The 21,998-nt window shown below is 31.5% G+C and overlaps 2 protein-coding genes, 1 long non-coding RNA gene and 1 pseudogene across 4 annotated transcripts; 3 read left to right on the top strand and 1 right to left on the bottom strand.

Annotated features, from left to right (window-relative positions):
• The first annotated feature begins 1,207 nt into the window (after nucleotides 1-1,207).
• On the top strand, nucleotides 1,208-2,441 carry LOC110264195 (uncharacterized). The gene is made up of 2 exons (XM_021105854.2): nucleotides 1,208-1,531; nucleotides 1,909-2,441. Exons 1-2 carry the CDS (start codon nucleotides 1,332-1,334, stop codon nucleotides 2,168-2,170), a joined length of 462 nt encoding a protein of 153 aa, XP_020961513.1. The 5' UTR covers nucleotides 1,208-1,331; the 3' UTR covers nucleotides 2,171-2,441.
• A 1,340-nt stretch (nucleotides 2,442-3,781) lies between these two features.
• LOC107605750 (uncharacterized) lies at nucleotides 3,782-6,970 on the top strand (annotated as a pseudogene). The gene is made up of 4 exons (XR_015885666.1): nucleotides 3,782-3,884; nucleotides 4,409-4,494; nucleotides 4,997-5,910; nucleotides 5,998-6,970. The product of XR_015885666.1 is annotated as an uncharacterized LOC107605750 (transcript).
• A 545-nt stretch (nucleotides 6,971-7,515) lies between these two features.
• LOC148563174 (uncharacterized) lies at nucleotides 7,516-13,383 on the top strand. Its single transcript, XM_088491207.1, has 9 exons — nucleotides 7,516-7,523; nucleotides 8,368-8,429; nucleotides 10,965-11,036; nucleotides 11,293-11,364; nucleotides 11,488-11,559; nucleotides 11,798-11,869; nucleotides 11,947-12,018; nucleotides 12,508-12,622; nucleotides 12,773-13,383. The coding sequence occupies exons 1-8, from the start codon at nucleotides 7,516-7,518 to the stop codon at nucleotides 12,564-12,566; spliced, it is 489 nt and encodes a 162-aa protein (XP_088347333.1). The 3' UTR covers nucleotides 12,567-12,622; nucleotides 12,773-13,383.
• A 1,120-nt stretch (nucleotides 13,384-14,503) lies between these two features.
• Nucleotides 14,504-16,913, bottom strand: LOC148563173 (uncharacterized). Its single transcript, XR_015885762.1, has 2 exons — nucleotides 16,712-16,913; nucleotides 14,504-15,085 (listed from the first exon to the last, which is right to left on the bottom strand). It is a non-coding gene; the product is annotated as an uncharacterized LOC148563173 (long non-coding RNA).
• Nucleotides 16,914-21,998: the final 5,085 nt, after the last annotated feature.

The following is a 21,998-nucleotide window of genomic DNA, read 5'->3' as shown; positions in this document are numbered from 1 at the left end:
TTTATTTATAAAAAAGATCCTAAACTATTTAATATAATTTTAAACCTGAAATAAAAATATGTTTGACCTTCAAAATTAATCATCCTTATTTTGTGACCATACTTCACGTCATATTATATCTTCTCTTACTTTATGTAATTCCCTTTGTGATCTCTCCATTATTACAAGCCCCCTATGCATTAAATTATTACTGAATAATAATAATAATAATAATATAAAGTAATGCTCATTTGAAGAAAAGTTTTCAAAACAAAAAATATAAATGACTTGATTGGTAAATTATTATGTCATAATTTTTCTACAAAGCCAAAATGTTTCTATTTATAGTTTAACACGGATAATATGGTTTAATGGTAATGTTAAAGAGACAAAAAAAAATCAATTCAAACAACTCAGACTTACTTCCATTCATAAAATATGTTGTTAATTTTATTATTTATTAGTCTTAAATATTAATTAATACATATAATATATCCTAAAGTGAGGTAAAGAGATGAGGAAATTGAAATTCCTGCGTTACAGGTAGTAAAATTCCAACATGTTTAGGACATCAATACTTTTTCAATATTTTTATAAAGCTAAGCTATAAATAGTTATAAAAAATATTATTCGTACACTAAAATTTGTTACTAAAATCAGTTACTAATGTATTTGTATATAAATATATGTGTAGTTTAATTTATTTTTATTTATAGTTGTATTTCAATATGTATTTTATACTGATAATTAATTTTAAGGACTGATTTTATTAGTGTATACGTAACATAGTTAAATAGTTATAAGCATGATTTTACAATTGATATGATATATTATAGACATGATCTTCATGATATAAATGTCAAATTTAACGATAAATTTTATAAAAAAAAATCCAACAAAAAATTATACAACGGGCATAATGGTTATTTTAAACTTCTTTAGATTTTTTTTTTTCGAAAATATTAAACTACCAAAAAAGCTAAATGATTTTTTTTTTTTTGGAAAATAGTAAACTACCGAAAAACCTAAATGAAACTTATATTGTGTTAATTGCTAAATTTATTGGATCCGTAGATTGTTATTGCAACCACTTTATTTTTGTATGAAGTCATATATAGCAATAGTTTCAAATTAATAACAAATATATAGGAGGCAAAAAATAGCATGTTCTTCCACTATAAATAAAGCCTCATATTTAACCCTAAGATTTGTGCACTTCTTTATTGCAACCCTGCCTTTTTAGTCACACAAAGGAAGCAATTATTGTTGGTTAAATTTTTGAATTTATTGAATTTGAAAAAAAAAAGAAAAGAAAATAAAGGGAAGCAATAATTTTATTAACAATTAAGGCAATGGCAAAGTCATCATTGGCTTTGGTATTTGCCTTGGTATTGGCTTTGCCAATCCATTCTGTTTTTTGTGATGAGGTTGAGGTGAATCCATGGAAGAACCTTTTTGATGAAGAAATCAGTGTTGGTTCATTGGAGGAGGTTCCTAAGCTTCACTTTGTTGATCATCATTCTGAATTCCAAGATTGGGTTCAAGAACTCAGGTAACACATGATTTATTTCTTTTCCCTTAATTTCACCAAAATCACATTTGTCTATTATGTTTTTAATAAATCATGTTATTTGATTATAATTATCATTGTAATTTGTATCAAGAAATCATTTATTCAATATTTGATCGAATAAGTAATTGATTTCATTTATAATGATATTGATATTCTATTTCGATTATAAAAAAAAGAAAAAAAAATAAGTAGTCGAACATATTTCATCGTGATAAGTTTCGAGTAAGCAAAATTTTCAATCTCCCTTTTATTTTATAATTTCAAACGAAATAAGTGCGTAAATAAAATTATCTTAAAAGATTAATATTTATAAGGATATAACATTATATTAATTTGATGATCACTCAACTTTTCAGCAATTTGGACAATAAAAATGTCAACAACGTAGTTTCTAAAGAAACACCAACATCTGCACCGGTGCAAGCACCTAAAGTGTCTCCACCAAAACGTGCACCAACAGCATCACCCAAGGCTGCACCGAAAACTGCACCCAAGGCTGCACCAGTTGCATCACCAAAGTCTGCACCGAAAGCTGCACCTGTTGCATCACCAAGGTCTGCACCAAAAGCTGCACCTGTTGCATCACCTATAACTTCAAGAAAAATTCTTGTGGAATGATAAAAAATTCGCTCCAAAAATGTCTCCTATAACATCATCAAAATTATATCCAAGAAGTGCACCCGCAAAAACACCAACATTCAAAACCTATTAACAGTGATTCTTTACATAAACAAACTCAATTGCAAAATGTTTAAACAAAGTTGATAACTCATAATTTTCTATCACTATTTTATTATTATTGACTATGTTTGTACACCATATTACAACTGTTTATTATCGAATTCATAATTTCAATTGATGTTGGCAACACTTTTGTGCTCTCTCCGTTACAAGCCCTTTATGCATCTTTTAAATTAATAACTCATTTATATACATTTACTAGGTTTTCACTTCAAACAATTATTTTATATCCACAATGATTATAATACATTTTAATTGAGAATGTTATTACTATCACTTAAAGTGTTGCTTAATATTATTGTGCACTCTAATACTATACAATAATTCCTCTTTGGTTAAAGACATAAGCCAATTCTTATAAACACATAAGTACTTAATAAAATATGAAAAAAGGGTAAACATCCATGAACTAAAACAATTTACTATACTGCAAATTTTTCGCAAAACAAAAAAAATCCTAATAACAGAAACATTGAGCCATCAAATTGACAAGAACAAAGGAACAAAATGTAGAAGTTGAACCACATAAAATAATGAGATGAACAGCAAATCTAATTAAATAAATCTAATTCAAACGATAAAAGTTTAAGTTTTAACATATAATTTAGAGTTATATTTATTATTTTAAATTAATAGCACTTAATTCTAAATTATAATTTAGTTATCTTTATTTGATTTTAAAATTCCCATTGAAAATGATTTATATAAAAAATTTATCGAAATCCAAAGTAATTATGCTTAAAATTTTAATAAACCAAAGTAATTGTTCTGTCTACTAATTTAACAATTCAAACAGTAATATGAATAATTCAAATATAATAATATTTTATTTTAAATATTAAGTCTTATATTAAAAATATGATATAGTATATTTTTTATTTTTGAAGTTTGTTAAAAGTTTTTAAAATATTTTTAAATTTTATTTTGTTTTAATTTTATCCCAAATTTTTTTTATTTGTATCAAATATATTCCTGACGAGTGACGACTAATTTTTCAAAAAAATTAGGACCAATTAACAACAATTTCATCATAAGAACAACATTTAACATAAACAAACCATACATAATTATCATGCATTATTATTGATTTGGTCATAAACTTTTTAAAAATTTAATTGTCAAGAATATATTTGATACAAATAAAAAATTTTAAATATAAAATTGGAACAAAATAAAATTTAAAAGTATTTTTAAAATTTTCAACAAATTTCAGAGATAAAAAATATATTTTTTTCTTAAAAATAAAATAACTAAAATCACATGCACCATACTATTTTAGAATAATGAAAATTTTACTTCAATAATTTAAATTTAGACCCTAATTTAATTAAAAATATATAATAATTACACAAATGAACACCAAATCTATTTAGACCCTAAGCTTGTAACATGATTGAGAGACTGACACGTGGCACTCTAAAATTCTTTCAATTCAGCCTTACATATATTAAGAGATAAAAGATGTGTGGATAAGAATCTCCAGTGTGTCACACACACTCCAATTGCTATTTACTTTTTCTACATTCATAACATTATTATACTCTCTAACTGTCACAACTCTTCTCACAGGCTCCTCAACTGTTCTACGGAGGTACCAACTTCTCTGCCTCCAAAACCATAACATCATCTTGCATTGACTATGTAGTATAAATTACCATTATAGTTATCTTTTGAATTTTGTTGATGTCTATTTTTTACCTTTAGTTTTGGATCCAAAATTTCACTTTGGATAGGTGATTCGAGCAAGAAAGGTTTGAATTATCATTATCACTTAGGTTGACATGTTTAGGGTTTGTTGATCACTAATAGCTAACAAAAAGCTCTTGGGGCCAGCAACTTTTAGTATCTTTTGCCATCATTTGGCCACTACAAACACTAAATTGTCATTTTACTAATTCATGTGAGCAAAATTTGAAAAAATGTGGGTGCAAATTGTATTGATTCATGTGTGCAAAACTCTAGTGAATATAGGTGCAAATTATATACTTCTTGTGTGTAAAACGTCTGTAAATATGGGTGCAAATTATTGCTGACTAAGTGCTCGCCAAAAATGATAATATTTGCGGGTCATGTAGCATTGCTCTAGCTAACAGTCATGCCGCTGAAAACTTTCAGGAGAAGCTGCCAAGGGTAGAATCATGGATAGCACCCAAAAGGGAGTCCTTATGAGCAATGAAGGTCTTAAAGATTTACCACTCATGGTATATTCTTCACTGCTCTACTTTATGGCAAATTCATTATGCTCTTACTCAGTTATATTTACTTGAGCCTGTGACAGTGACTGTGACTATGATTTCCCTAACTATTCCCATCATGCCGAGCATTTAGACGGCAATATTGATCTTCATTTCTGTGAAGTATAATAACAAAGAAGAAAAGGATATGAATGTAATTATGCATACAGAATCAGAATCAGGGTAGTTAATATTCTGTTTAGTTAGTTAGTGCTGTTAGTCTTGCTAGCCAAGGCAAAAGTAATGCTTGTATATATAAGTGTAGAGCATCATCTTCTTTCTTTCTTTCTTTCTTTTTCTTTCTTGCAACACACTCATCAGTGTTGCTTTCAATTTCCTCCATACAATAGTCTCAAATCACGAGTTATTCATTCTCGAATGATTATGTGATTAGAAACATCCATGTTTTATTTGCAAAGTTACCCTGAATATTAGTATATTACAGTTATACTTAGTAACTCATAAACAGGAACTGCAACAATACAAGAATAACCAAAGAAAGTTAAGCTCTGCTCGAGAAGAGATGCATGATCAATCTCGCTGCCTTATCTGCACACGGGACAACAGTTGTCAAACAGTTTATTCAAGAACCAAACTGATGCATACTTTGATTGGAAGAGGGAAGCCACAGGAAGCTCAGTCCATCTTCAATAGTTTAACAGAACAAGGACATAGGCCAACTCTTATAACATACACAGCTCTTGTGGCTGCCCTCACCCGCCAGAAGCGTTTCAAATCCATTAATTCGCTTCTTTCTAAAGTTGTAGAGAATGGAATGAAGCCTGATTCAATACTTCTCAATGCTATGATCAATGCCTTTTCCGATTCTGGCAAGGTTGACGAAGCCATGAAAATCTTTCAAAAGATGAAGGAGTATGGATGTAAACCTACAACTAGTACTTATAATACCCTCATTAAAGGATTTGGAGTTGCCGGAAGGCCTTCCGAATCTATGAAATTGCTAGAGATGATGGGTCAGGATGAAAATGTAAAAGCTAACGAGAGAACATATAATATTCTCATCCAAGCCTGGTGCACCAAGAAGAATCTCTTGAAGAGGCATGGAATGTTATGTACAAGATGGTAGCGTCGGGCCTGCAGCCTGATGTTGTCACCTTCAACACGTTCGCAAGGGCTTATGCTCAGAATGGTGAGACAGAAAAGGCAGAAAGATTGATATTGAAAATGAAGTACAATAGAGTGAGGCCTAATGAACGAACTTGTGGTATCATAATAAGCGGTTATTGTAAAGAAGGCAATATGACAGAGGCCTTAAGGTTTCTTTACAGAATGAAGGAGCTTGGAGTTCAACCGAATCTTGTCATTTTCAACTCTCTAATCAAAGGATATTTAGACATTACAGACACAAATGGGGTAGATGAGGTGAGTTCTCATATCTGATGCTTTTTATGAGATGAACATTTTCCTTTTAAGCATTCCCCTCTATAATAAAAATTGAAAATTGGGCAGGCACTAACATTGATGGAAGAATTTGGGATAAAACCAGATGTGGTGACATTTAGTACCATCATGAATGGATGGAGCACAGCAGGTCTTATGAAAAACTGCGAGGAGATATTCGAAGACATGGTGAAGGCTGGGATAGAGCCTGATATTCATGCATACAGCATCCTTGCAAAAGGTTATGTGCGCGCCGGACAGCCACGAAAAGCCGAGGCTCTTCTGGCCTCCATGAGAAAATATGGTGTCCATCCAAATGTTGTGATCTTCACTACCATCATCAGTGGATGGTGTGCTGCAGGAAGAATGGACTGTGCTGTTAAACTCTATGACAGAATGCATGAAGCCGGAACTCCGGCAAACTTGAAAACTTATGAGACTTTAATATGGGGATATGGAGAAGCAAAACAACCTTGGAAAGCAGAAGAGTTACTCGTTACCATGGAAAGCAGGGGTGTTGCCCCAGAAACCCCCACTATGCAACTGGTTGCTGATGCTTGGCGTGCCATTGGTTTTTCCAAGGAAGCCAAGAGAATTCTAAATGCTTCAGAAGAGAATCTTGAAGTCAACAAGATACCGATTCAAAGCTTGGATAGGATTTATGATAAAGAGCAACTGAGTGATTCCCACTCTAATCCACTGCAGAATGGCAACAACATAAGAAGCAAAATGATAGTCAATGGTTCTGTGATTTCCCAGAAGGCTACCACTTGCATTGTTTTGGTTCGAACAAGTTCATATCGGCTTCAGCCACTTATTATAAGTAAGCATGAAACTCAAAACAACATTTATAGGCCCCTCCTTGATTGTTGCAAGGCAGTGCCAATACAATGTTAAGCCTGCTTCTGTGACAGTGCAACATGCTGATTAGTTCTGTCCAAGTAATTGTAAATAGATGAAAACTCAGGTGCAGTTAACTTTATGTAAAATTGATAGCTGAGAGTTGTTAGATGACAATTTAGTCAAATCTATCAACTCATATAACGACTTTCATCTATCAACTTCACATGAAATTAACTGCACTTGAATTTCTACCTTGTAAATATCATCCGTGGAGTACGGAAAAAGAAAGTCACACTTGCAGTTTTTACAAGATGCTGGTGTAAGGTATTCATGTTCAGTTGCCAAAGATGCATGATGACTGAAATCATTCATTTACATTGCTATGTAGGGAAGTTCGTCTTCTATAAAATACTAGTAAAGAAAGCTCAGAAAACACATTATTCAGAACAGATCACTATCAATCTTGCATGCCATGGCTTCCACTTTTTGGTTTCAAACTTATTCTTCGTGCATACAATCCACTTTATATTTATTTAGTTATAAATCTTCAATCGATTATTTTAGTTATTTATTTATTTCAATATTTTTTTTAACTTTAGCTTTCAATAAAATGAAAGATGATGAATTTAGTTCACAAATACATAACATAATTCAACACTGATGAGATTTCACAAGAAAATAAATAATTCGCCTACTCCTCATGGATAAGATAAAATTGTATTTGAGAGAGAAAATTAGATTTAGATGTACAGGTTTATCCGAATCTTAATTAAAAATTGCCAATATTATAAAGCATTACTCACTAAACAACAATTAGAAACGGTTTGGTGTGTGAACCCTATTAATTATACAAACAAAAATGTCACGAGTATATTAAAAGTTAGTTGATAAATTAATTATTTTATATTTTTGGATATAAATATAAATATATATTAATTTTTATGTTTTTAATATATTTTATATTTTAATATATATTTTTCATAAATATTTTTTTTTACATATAATATGTTCGTGTCTAAACAATGGGTCATAAATAAGATTGGGCAAAAAAATTCAAATATTAGATTTTAAACCCAATTCAAATCAAACCATTTAAAAAAAATTAATTTATAAATTATAAAAAAAACAATTTTTTTAAAAAAACATTCAAACCACGTTGCATCAATTTTATGATTTAGTTTTTTAATCCAAACCATATAACCAACTTAAATCCAAATTCTAATCCAAATCCAAATTAGGATCCAAATTTGGAAAAATCCTAATTGGTCAACCAGTTCACAGTTCACACTACGCACAAATCAACTGACTGTGGCGTCGCGCTTCTCCTTCGGTCTTCTCCTTTATCGTTCGCCTTTGTCATTCTTTGGTTTCACCGTCTCTGTCTCGCCGACTTGCCGTCACAGACTCACAGGTGTGGGCCTTCCATTCTCCTCTGCTCGTGCTTCTTGCCACTGGGTCACAGAGTTAGTACCATTACCTCTGCTCGTTCTTCTTCTAGAGGAATTTCGGGTTGTCGTGTCTGATTTTACAATTGATTGCATTGCAGATTTTGTTTTTCCACCCAGGAGCACAACAAAGTTCGTGAAACTGAACTAGAACAAGCAGTTCAAGCACAAGCAGAACAAGCAGTAGCCCCTGTTCTAGTTCTCTGCTTCCAGGTTTTTGTCCATTTTCCTTTTTATTTTTATTATGTTTGATTAATTTTGGTTAATTAACTTAGTTAGATTAGTTGCTGTTAGTTGATTATAGGTGGTTAGGTTAGGATGATTTTTTTTAGATTGTTAGGTTTATGATGGAATTGCTGTTTTGATGAGAAACTGGGCTGAGATGGTTTGAACATTGTTTGCTTGTGTGAAATGGTTTGAACATTGTTTGCTTGTGTGAAAATTGCTGAAATTGTTGCTGGAACTGGGCTGTTTTGATGAGAAACTGGGCTGAGATTGTTTAATCCTATTGAGATATTTGTACATTTTTCATACCCTCTTATGATTATTGAGCTCTGAAAATCATAGTAGTTGAGTCTGATCATTAAAATTCTAAAATTCTATTATGGGTGTGAACTCTTTCACTTTGGGATTCTTTATAGTTTATAGAGTCGTCTTAGAGTGTCTATGCCTATTTTCCAAAACATGGGTTTTGGGAAAAAATCTGCATTCATATGAATTCCAGATTTAGGAGCTTCTCATTATGTCACTGTTGATGACCCTTCTAATCTTGTATAAGCTACTGAAAATCAAATTAAAAATGAGCAGCTCTACATAGATAATAGTTAAGGTATACAAATTTTTAATCCAGGCTCTTCAATTTTGCATGATTTGAAAACTAACTTATCTTTCAAATTGAATAATCTATTGCGCTAGTACTTCAAATTTCTCAAAATTTGCTTAGTGTTTCTAAGTTTGTTGCTGATAATTCAATATTTTTTTTTTGAATTTTGGCCTAATTATTGCTTGGTTCGTGAAGGGGGATTTACATAACTGGTAGCAGCTTGATTGGTGCTGCAATCAAGGCTCCCCGAATCACTTCCAAGAATCTCATTAGGTATGATTACTGATCTGTCCTTTCATCCACTCAAATTTCATAGTTGAATTTGTTTGGTGTTCGGATTTAGTTTTCATTTAGAGTTGTATACATTTAATTGTTGGTGTTTCTCAATTTTTATTAGGTATGAAGGTTCTTTGAATTTGTGTTATTCTGTTGACATTCTAAGTTAGTAAGGCCTATATGTTCCTGCTTGTCCCTGCCCTATTTGGGGCTAATCCTAAAAAGCTTTTTGTGTGTAGACAAACCGGCTCTCTTGTGTTTTTGGTTTTGTACACATATTTTTGCTGCTATACTATATTGGCTGGTGTTTATGATAGTAAATCACAATGGCCATTATGAGGATTTCAATCCTTAGTGTAGTTTGTAACCCTGATGAGAAATCCGGGTTTGGTGGAATTGTTCACACATCTTTCACTTGTTATAGATAATCCTTAATCCATTATCTATACTGTTGACTTTTTCCCTTCTATTTATGGTTGTCAAATGCGCCAGATTTTGTCTCCAACATCATCCTTTGTTTATGGATGTTGCAACTATTTTCTTCCCTGTTGATAGTCAATAAGTTTATTGGTTTATGTGGACACTAAACTACTAAATTATAATGGTCTCAGCATTAATTATTAGAATAACCATTTTGGTTTCTGGCTTCATGTACACTTAATGTTCAGGTTTGATGTCTGAGTGTAGTTGTCAATTGCTTCATTCTAAACTTGAAATTTGCAATTTTATGTACGATTGACATTCCTTCTCTCTTGATGATGTCTTTTGGACAGTTGCAATAATGACTTTTCGTTATGCTTTTATATCCGAGGCATTCTAAGTGTAGCTTTTGGAGCATACTTCCTGCTTGCACTTGAAGTTTATCCATGGTTCAGTTTTATTTCTATTTTTTATTTTGTTTTTCCCTCATTGCATGAGGTTTGAATGCATAGACACACATTATGATGGTTGGTTATTTGGAATAATAATGGTACCCTTTTGAAGTTGATGTGGAGTGAGTCTAGCTCTCCAACTATAGTTGAAGCTTCAATAATAATGGTATTCTTTTGATGTTTTGAGAATGATTAAATGTTATATAGATTAGCTATTGTCATTAGATTTATAAAGAACCAAATTCTAGTTATAATGAACCTATACATTTTAAAATGACTTTAGTATTAATTTTACTTTTAAAAAAATTATGGTTTGAAAATTGAATTTCTAAAACCTGGTTTTAGAAGTAGATTTTTTGTTAAAATATCTGGTTTGAAAATTGAATTTTCAAAAATTGGTTTTAAAACTGGATTTTTGGTTAAAAAATCTGGTTTTAAAACTGGATTTTACAAAAAAAACTGGATTTTAAAACTGGATTTAAAAAAAATCGGATTTAAAACCGGTTTGTAAATAAAACCGAATTTAAAACTGAATCTAAATATAGTTGCTGCTGTGTGGCTGTTGTTTTTATGCACTTAAGCACATCTCTTGTGTCAGTTAATGATCATCCCTTTAAGTGAAAGATATCATCATTTTTTACCGTGAAATAATTTTGCATGAGGAACTACTGAAACTTTCACTTGCTGTCACTACTCTTTCAGTTTTACTTATTGACTAAGTATACTTTGTGTATTATGGTTTTCTGTTCTACATTACCTTCATTGCTCTGGTATCAGGTTTGCAGAAGCTTACCACATTGAATGCTGAAGGATGCAAAATTACTTCTGCATGCTTAGAGTCTATTGCTGGTAGTTTTTTCTTTTCTTTTTTCCTTCTCTCATTTTGTTGTTCAACGTCTCGCTTATTTATTTTTCTTAATATTATACAGTAATTTTCGATTCTCTTTGAAGTCATCTTGTTATGGCTTATGAATGAACTTGTGTCAAGTTTATGTGAGAAATTAAGGGTTCGACAGGTCTAACATGCACTCACAAGTGGTACTAAAGCTGCAAAGACAACTCTGAATTTTACTGACATTCAATTATATTTTTGTTTCTGCTACAGCCTTAGCAGCCCTGGAATCTTTAAATCTCAACAGGTGCTGTCTTTCTGATGAAGAATTTGAGAACCTCTCTAGTAAGACTGATTCTGTTTTCTAATGACCAAACTTGAGGACTTCCTCTGCCAAGTTTGTACTTGTAGCTCTAATGATGAAAATATGAATTCATGGTTTAACAGTCTGCTTACAATTTCCTGTAGGTCTTAAAACCTTGAAGAGGCTAAGTCTGGCATTTAACAGGATCACAGATGCCTGTTTAGTACATCTGAAAGGTGCTTCTAATTTCTCTGCCTTTTGTTATGGTGACTGTCTTTTCCACATGCTGCTTCTGAGTATATTTTTCTCACCAATACATTTTCTGAATTTATGCTATTTCAGAATTACTGTTACAAAAATTCAGAATGTGAAGAAAAGACCATGTCCTTAATTTACACCATGCATGTGCTGCTAGTTTATTTTGAATTTTCCAGTTATCCTTCATATCCTCATTTATTTATTTTCTGGGTCCAGGTTTAGTAAATTTGGAGTATTTAAATTTGGATTCCTGCAAAATAGGCGATGAAGGGCTTGCCAATTTGACAGGTTTACCATTAAATTTGTGGTGTTTACCAAATGTAGCTTTGGATTAACTTTATATTAACAGTTATTTGTTCATTCAGGCCTCACTCTCTTGAGAAGTCTAGTGTTGTCAGACACTGAAATTGGTTCCAGCGGGCTGCGTCATATATCAGGTACATGGAAAAAATCTTATTAAATAAAAATTCAAACCCGGTCAAATTATTGTGTTGTTTATAAACTTGTTGGTTGTATTCTTCACGAGCAAATGCTCTATGACCACAAGGTGGTACATAAGTCGTTATTGCATTGTCACCTTTTTTCTTTTTCTTTATGCTTTTTAAAAAAAAAAATCCTCGATCAAGGTGTTCTATTGTTCAGGTTTTTAGTTTTGGTTTCTTGCTGATTAATTTCAGGGTGCTATTGATTTGACTGCAAGAAGTTCTGTAACTAAGTTTGCTATTTTTCAGTTGCCAGCTGTTAGTAAAAAATATTTGACAATATGTACTTTATCATACAGTCATTAATTTGTTTTTCTTTTTTCTTTTTTTTTTATTTGAAAAAACATGTTGTCATTTGAGTTTTGTTTGTTTACTCTTCTCTTATCCTTGTACATTTCCATTTGATGCATTTGTTGATTATATATGGTTCCGACTTTTATACAGGTTTACACAAACTGGAAGATTTGAAGCCTGAAAAGACTATCAGGACTGACAAATCTTAAATCACTTAATTTGGACGCCCGACAGATTACTGATGTTGGACTTGCAAATCTCACAAGTAAACTTTTCATTGTGTCTGCTATGCTTTTTCTTATTGTATCATTTTTAAGTTGGAGCTTTTTGTACAAGAACTATGGACTCTTGCTATATAGAGGGTGCTACATAATAATGTTGAGCAAGAATCAATAACTCAAATTGTGCTCTGTAGCTAAGCTTTCTCTGTAGCATGATGAATTTCCCATGGGACAGAACCAATCCCCTGATATCACATCAGAAGACGTGGCGAGTGCTGAAGATGTCGACGAAATTGTGCGTTCACTTGAAGTCACCTCAAATTTAAGGCACAATGAAGGTATATCGTAGGTTGATGGGCACAGGGATCTTTTTGAAGGTGACCCCTACTTGAAGCAAAGGCTTCGTCTTCGCGACTCATCACAACCCTGAATGTGTTACAAGCCTACACGTTGAAGAGAATCCGCGACCCCGACTACCATGTCAAGTTAAGGCCACATTTGTCAAAGGAATTCATGGAATCAAGCAAGCCAGCTGCAGAACTTGTGAAACTCAACCCAAAAAGTGAGTATGCTCCTGGTTTGGAGGACACACTTATCTTGACAATGAAGGGTATTGCTGCTGGCATGCAAAACACAGGTTAAGAAGCTGAAAAAAATTTGCATTTTTTTTGTTATGTGAGTGGATATGTAAACATTGTATAACCTATTCTATGATGTCTGCTGGATATTTAGATCAGCATCATATGACTGTGTCTCTAATACTATTGTTATTTATATAATAAGACCTTGATCCCTTACGATGGCATATTTGGTTATATATGATAAACGTAATTAATAAGCAATCCCAGAAAACCAAAAGTAATTAATTAGGGATATCTATCTAAGAATATTTATGATAAACGAAAAAAAAATCATAATTCTTTAACATATATAAGTCTTATATACACCATTATTTTAATTTAAAATTTCACAATTTAAAATATGGTTAAAATGCTCCTTAATTTAATAATAAAAAAAGGAAGGCATGCATGTGAAAAAAGGAATTTGAAGAATGAGTGAATTTTACATGATGTAATTAACTTTCTTGGTTAATACAAAGTTGGGTGACCCTTGAATTTGCTACTAATTCCTATATTTATTATAATGCCATATTCCTTGAAGTCTAAGCATTAAACTAATCTTTTTTTTTTTTGGGTGACCAGCATTAAACTAATTAAATTTGCACTAATAATAAGCCCATAGCTATAAGTAGAATATGGTCCAATTTGAATAAACGGTTTAATTAATTTTTAAAAAAAAATAATTTAAATAATAAATACTTATATTAAAAGTAGCTTATAAATAAGTTATTTTATATTTAATTTTTAGTTATAAAAGTGCTTATTTTAAAAAAAATGTAATAAATAATTTTTTATTATGAGAGAAGTCATTTTTGTTAACTTCTCTATAAGCACTTAAATAACTTCTTAGAAAGTTACAATTTAATTTTAAAAAGTACACCAGACATTAATACTATTACTTTTCATAAATCAAAAGCTCAACAAAATAACTTTTGAAGCTTTCTAAACAGATTCTAAATGTAACTTTATCTTAACTTCTAACTAGCAGTAGTTTCAAATTCGATTTATCTTTAAATATTTTTTTATTAAGTAAAGAATGTTATATTTTTTATTAATTAAAAAAGTTTAATTCTCTATCAAATTAATATGTTAATTAAGTTAATCGCTTTTTTTGTAAAATTAAAAAAAATACAAATCTAAAAACTTATTAATTTATTTATTATCTCTAATATATAGTGGGTATATTTTTTAAAAAACATGTACACTTCTTTTTTTTTTTTGCAAAATATATTAACATGCAATCTTTCACGATCAACGCCAAATCCTAGAAAAACAAAATTCTAAATAGTTTAGGATAAACTCAAATTATTGAGTCAGTGTGCTTAAATATTTATTATTATAAAAAATACTATAAAATGTTAAAATCGAGTTATGACTCAATGCATAATAAAAACCGACCTATAAAGTGACGAATCAGATATATTATTAAAAGTTTATTATCTTATTATAAGTAAGTTTAATGCCGCTGCCGCTGCCGCTGCCTCTGCCTCTGCCTCTGCCTCTGCCTCATGCCATGCTGGGTCGTTAGGGAAATAAAAGTACAGCTTATGCCTCCTTTGGGCATCATCATACAATGGTTCACTCAACCCTGGTATTCGTTCAAAGATGTCCTGACTATTCTTCATCACCGGCCGCATAAGCCTTTGCGGAATTCCACGGAGTGCCGAAATCATGTAGCGCACCTCTACCAATGCGGTATTTGGGAAGACCTTGTACGGTACAGGTTCTTCCACGATCTCCCCCTCCTCCGCCTGTGCCACCACCTGAGGGTCCATGGGAGGCATAACGAACATATCTATGCCAGCAGGTTCCGCGATCTCCCCCTCCTGGGGGTCCTCGGGAGGCATATCGAACATATCTATGCCAGCCATTTTGACGTATGTGGTGCTTTTGGTTCCCCCAACAAAGAAAACAAAGTTAATACTGGTTTCAGAAATTAGCAATACTCAACATCTAAAACAGAGAGAACAATTGTACAAAAATAGATATTAACAGTTTATAATTTGTGGGAATTAACTTAATATTCTATAGTTTCTTTCTTCTCCTTTTAGTTTCTTTTTTTCAATGGAAACAAGATTTAACAACAAAAATTCAATAATAAAAATTCCATCATTCATTTTAATCAGTTCAAAACAAGATACAACTTGGCGAAATTTAAATAATAAATTTAATAAATAAATTCAGTTCAATACAACAGAGAAGACTTAATCATTCAGATAAAAGCTCATGCTTTAGTATCATTTTAACAAAGTGATTACATTGAACAAATAAAAGCTCACACCTCACCATAATTTTAACAAAGATTAGTAACATTTTCAGCAGACAGCAGATTGATCAAAATTTTAAAATAAATTAACAAAGAATTATCAAAGTTTAAGCATAATTTTTTTCAATACAGCATAAAAAAACAATCAAACAGAGTCCAGCCCAGCAGTAGCAGCAGAGTTAATCATTAGCATTAACCATGTTCTTAACCTAAAGCAGGAGCCAAACACAATGAAAATTAACAGCATATTCTTAACCACAATACCAAGACCATATCAGCAATTCTGCCTACAGCATTCAGCCATTCAACAATATTGCAAAACAGAGTAAGTTTCCACTTTCCAGCATTAACAAAACAGAGGAACAAATTAACAATTACAAAGTAACAAATTAAAACAGAGTAACAAATTAACAATTACAAAGCGGCAAAAGTGCAAAACACTAAAACAGCAATAAATTGAACAAAAATCGCGTAACGGGTAAACTAAGGAAAAAAAACTCCTAGGGTGAAGAACATTGAAGACCGAAGAGGCGAAGAACGAAGAACGAAGACCCAAGACCCAAGATGAATTGAAGAATTAATATTATGGAACAAAAATTGAAGAGGAAGTTCAGAGAAGATGAAGACGACGAGTCACTCACCTGGGTTCGAGAGGACAACGAAGACGATGGAGGGCTAACTAGGCTGGGAGAGTGCTAGGGTTCAGTGAGACTGAGATGAATGAATAGGGGTCGGGGGAAGAAAAAAAGGGGGTTGTTTTTCACGACTGGGTCGGGTCGGGTAATCGGGTTTCATTTTAAAACAATAAAAAACGGCGTCGTTTAGAGGAAATATATAACTTTTATGCATTTGGGTAATTTCAATGTCAAATTCCACACAGTTACAGGAAAAATTTCAAAGTGCATTGCATTCTAGGTTCATAGAATTAATCAAGAGGCAGAAATTAATGTGCATTCTAGTTTCACAAATCAATGTGAATTCATCAAGTCAACTCAAGTCTTAGTCAAATTTCCAGATTTGAACAAGTTCAAAGTTCAAAACTATGCTTCTCTCTCCCCTTTGTTCAAAAAATTCAGAGCATAAGAAACACAGTCAAACAAAGATCAAAGAAAAAAAAAGGGGAGAATAAAAAAGAAAATAAAACTCACGTTAGAAGGATTAAGAAAAACAGGGAAATCAAAAAGTTCAAAAGGCTCAAACCAGGAGGAACAGCAAAATAAGAAGAAGGAGAAATGTGTGGTACTAACTGTGAGGCTGTGACCCAGAGGCAAGAAGCACGAGCAGAGGCGAATGCGAAGCAATCACGGTTGAAGGAGAATAGCGAAGGAGAAGAGGAATGGATCAGAATTAGGGTTTTCTAATTTTTTTGTGGGCTTGGGCTGAAATTATTTCTTTTAGTTTCTTTCTTTTTCATTTTTATGAAGATTATATAGTTTATTATTGCATATGTTTTCGATTCAAAAAACTTCTATTTCGAATTATATAATTCGGGAACGCTAAATATATACTAACTTTTTTAGGCGGTGAGTATTTTAAATGATTGTGTTTAATTTAATAATCTCAAAGCATTACACCACTATTTTAAAAGCAGAAGATAAGATATTTATTTCTCTCTCCTAATAAGTATTGATGATATTAATTAAGTATTTATTAATTAATATAAATACAATATTTATTTGAGTGTTATTAAATTAATAAAAATATATTTTTTAATATATTTAATAGCTTTGTAGTAACAAAAATAAAAGTATTAAAAAATAAAAAATATCTTTTTTAAAGGTTATAATTTATTTTTTAAAATTTAAAAAAAAAAATTTACATAATAAATAAACAAAAAATATTTTTATATTATTATACTCAAATATAATTGATAGATAAAATTCTTTTTTGTAAAATATATAAACATAAAGTTATTTTTAATTTTTTAAAAAATAATTCAAAAAATTCTTTTTTAAAAATTCACCCAAACAAATTCATAAAATAACAATAATAATGACTTTTATATATTGATAATGATATTTTTTTTTTATTAACTACTTACCAAAATAAGAAAAAATAAATACTTAATTAAACCCATATCCAATGGAATAAATTGGTGTTTGTTACGGTATGAAGATAAATTCATACGTACCGATATATTTAAAATACGGACAAGTAATAATAAGTCATGTGGAATTTATTTTCCACATTAGCATTTAATTTTTTTTTAAATATATATTATATCACCACTTTTATTAATACACCCCTTTAATTAAATTAAAATAAAATATATTTTTTTATTTAATTTTATAAAAAATCTTAAACATTTTTCTTTTATTTGATTAGACAAAAATATTCTTTTAAATTAATCAAATTTTAGAATTCAATTCATCCTAATTTTATAGTTTCAAATAATTAAAACAACAAAACAAAAGCTTATTAAAAAACAAAAAATTTTAAATTGTTTTCATATGGGTTAAACATATTAAAAAAACAAAAAACCAAAATTGTTCTTCATCTTCTTCTCTCCTCTCTCTACTCGATCTCTATCATCTTTCTCACCGTGCGTCCCACACAAGATCTCTCCCTCTCTCATCTCTTGTCTCGCAATCGAGGTCATCGCCGGCGTTTCAACTTCTCGCGGCCTTCCCTGGGCTCCTCCTCGCCGGCGACAGAAGCACTCGTCTCGTCCTCTTCGTCACCCAGTCGCCCTTGGTAAGTTCATGCATCATCACTTCCCCTGTTCTCCCTTTTCCAGATTCCCTTCTCCCTGTATTTTGAGATGATGTTGAATTGGTAATCAATTATTTTATTAGTGATTGAATCTTGAATTTGTTGTCGTCTTGATGAATAATCACCGAGTTTAATTTTTTTTCTTTGCTAAAAATCATCAGAGTTAAATTTGTTACTGATTATCATCGAACCTTAATTTGTTGTTGGCTTGCTCAAACACCCCCTAGGCCCCTATGATGTTTTCTATGCACTACTTGTGTATGTAAGTATGTTACAGTTTTCATATGACCAGGCTTACAATTTGTTGCTGTCTTGCTCAAACACTCCTTATTATATTTATTTCTACAGTTTTCATATTGTACATTGCTTCATAATTTCAGTTTGTTTTTGCATGATATACTTCAACTGATAGCTTATTTCTCCTGAATGAATTAAAATAAAAAAATGTAAACTGAGCATATACCCCATTCGGGTATTTGGATCAAATAAAAGCAAAGTTGCTGCCAGAGATGATAAGTTTATCATTAGAAAGAAAATATGCTATTGGAAAAGAGGAAAAGGGTGACAAGAAATTGAAGCATATATTGACAAACTTGCCAATTAGTGATGCTCTTAGAGCTAGAGTTACAAAACCTTGGCCTTGCTTATCTTCATAAGTGTACTTCTAATTAAAGTAATAGACAGTAATAAAAGCAACAGTCTTTTTCTATCGTTGATTGCTTTCTAAATCAAATGTATGGATTTGCATATGAAGATTTCTTTTTGTTTTCTTTCAACTCTCTCTCGCCTCTCTTTTACAAAATTATCTCATCTCTAAATTTATTTTATTTAATTAGAAAAGAAAAAATAAATGTTTAAAATTGACCGGGGGATAGGTGTATACTATACTTGAGCAGAGAGTCTTTGACATGTAAAGCTATCGTTTGTTTATTTTATTCACGACGCCTAGAAGATATAAATTATTGAATGGAGACACTGGGCAACACGTTCTCGCCTACGGAAGCAACATTAATGTATGTGTTAGGTGGCTGAACCCAAATTTGAGTAACTCAAGGACAAAAATATTTGTTAGTATGTGTGTGTTTTGATAAACGTTTATGAACAAATATTAAGATGTTAATATGAATGTATTTTACATAATTAATTAATTCAAATGAGAAAGCAATGATGAAAGCACAAACAGTCAATTATATTAAAAAAAATCACGGATAAATCAAATAAAAAATTTTTAAAATGTATCGATATGATATACTGATGTTTCAATGATTTTTAACTATTAATTTTAATTATAAAAAATATATATCATTATATAATTAAGATGCTGACTTTTTATTGTATTTTCTGTGTTTTTCTTTATGCAGAGTGTAAAGTAAAAAAAGGACCTTGTTAATTATGTGGCTATAGTTCAATTCCTTTGTTATTTTATTAAATAGAAAAGAAAAATTGGTTTCAGAAGACATGAACGTGTCATATGGTATTAGGCTAGCAGAACTTTTGGACACTCTAGTAGGTTTTGTTGGACTTAGTTGACCGGCAGAATCTTCTATGAAAGCCAAGTTTTCAGGCTCTGATTGCCTAGATGGAGATAATACTTTTGAGAGGACTCTTGAACTTGATTTCTGTGGACTTTCTCTGATAACAGTAGTCCTCAGCTTTGAGAGATGAGATCCTCTGCGGCCAAGCTTGTGATTCGCTGTGTTCCTAGATCGTCCTTTTGAATTGGCTTCTTGCCAGCCCTCATCTGATGATGTCTCCTCCTGGTGAATAGATTCACTTGACACTGGTGGACTATACATAGGAACATTATTGCCATTTTCGTTCATAACTTCATAATCCACCATGCCAGATCTTTCTTTTGTTTTGTTTTCTGCCATACCAGTAGCATATTCCAAGCCATTATAGACAACACCCACATTGCTTGGTGCATCTTCAAGTTGAAGGTTTTGTTCACTTATTGGTAGAAGTATCTAAAAGATTAGAGATATTATGGGTCATTTTGGCTAAACTTCTTAAATAAGTTATTTTGAAAAATGAGCTTAAAATATAAAGACTTTTATTAATAACAACTTTTAAATAAGTTATTTTGTGTTTGGAAAATTATTATAGAAGTCGTTGTTTTAAAGTTGTGCAAGGAGTGATAAAATAGCTTTTGAAAATAAAAGAAGTCACATTTTTTAACTTCTTTAAAAACTCTTAAATAACTTTTTGAAAAATTAAAAGTTTATCTAAAAAATTGTACCAAACACTATTAATGTAACTTTTTATAAGTCAAAAGCTAAAAAAAAATAGCTTTTGGAGTTTCCCAAACGGACCCATCGACAACTTGCATAATGAGGCAACACAATAGAAAAATTTACAAAACAAAGGTAGCAGCAGTTTATAACAATAAAGCAATTAATGTCAAATATATAAGGTAACACCATGTAAAAATTTGGCAGAGAACCTTCCTACGCTGCTGTTTTCTCTGAGCTTGTTCATTTCCATTAGAATCAAGCTCGGGACTTATAAAATCCAGAAGATCTGACAGACTGCATTAAAAGAGTCACAGTTTTTTGGTGCCCTGAATACAACAATCAACAGAAATTCTTCATGGCATAGGCATCTAAACCATTTTGAAGAGGAGAGTCATTGTAACCTACTTCAAAGCGAGCTCGTATTGGTGCATACGATAGTAAAAGACAGAAAGGTCCCCATAGCTTTTTATTGTGTCAGGATGATCAAGCCCAAGCTCCCTCTCATTTATATCAACCGCCTTTTGCTGATAGATTGTGGCCTAAATAAGCAAAACTCGAACAAGTTCATTAGCAACAATAATAATGGATAGACTCTACTTTCTACACTACATGAGAAGCAAATATAACAGAATCTTCACATGATTACCATAACTTGCTTGGTAAAGAACCACATCTAAAAGATTATAGGCACCTGCAGTAATTCGATGATAGGTACATCAAACAGCCATCATCTTCACCAATGCCTGCAATTAAATAGACAAGTGTGTATAGAAAATAACAGATCATGCTTAAGGCAGATAACAAACAAGATGATAATAGTCAAACCACAAGATGATAACCCAAAATAATGCTTTAAACTGCAAGTTCCAACATTAATTTGAGATGACTTGAAGCATAGCTGGTGCAAGAGAGGTAAATTTATTAAGCATAAGATGATGATAGTCAAACCACATTATTAGGTTATGATTAATAAAATTTATACAAGGCATAAATAGGTGGGAAGATAATTCATGGCAGCAACAATGCCAGGAATATTTTTCTGAACACAAATAAAAAAAAGAAGCAAAAAACATATATAGGAATGGCATTAAGCAAAAGAAGAACTCATGGCAAGATGGAGTGTTGGGAACAAACCGTGCCATTCCTCTAAACTCAAACTACACATACAAGTTTTAAACCAAGGATCAGATTGGCGCCTTTTCCTACTTTCCATCAACTGCATTTCACAAAGCCGCTGGAGGATTTGGAGGACTCAATTCTATCACAGATCTGTCATCCTAATCCTTTATCCAAACCCTGCTGGTGATTTCACTTTGCTCATTGGTGATTGGTTCAAGACCAACCACAAGGTAATTAACCAACCAGGATTATTACACTTTGTTCCATTCTTGATGAATCATAAAGAAATTGAATGTTAGTCTTCTTGATTGCAGACATTAAGGCAGACTTTGGATTAAAGCAAGAATTGACAAAATTAGCAACAACGAATATAAAATCACAGAAATTAAAGTAAATCACATTAATTACAGAAATCACTACAGTGCTATAATAATTAAAAGAAATCACAGAGGGGGAGTTACCGGAAGGG

The sequence above is a fragment of the Arachis ipaensis genome, chromosome B6 (assembly GCF_059453495.1).
Source record: "Arachis ipaensis isolate K30076 ecotype BB chromosome B6, ASM5945349v1, whole genome shotgun sequence".
Classification (NCBI taxonomy): domain Eukaryota; kingdom Viridiplantae; phylum Streptophyta; class Magnoliopsida; order Fabales; family Fabaceae; genus Arachis; species Arachis ipaensis.
Note: the sequence above shows the minus strand (reverse complement) of the source record. Positions and strands in the feature narration are given on the sequence as shown.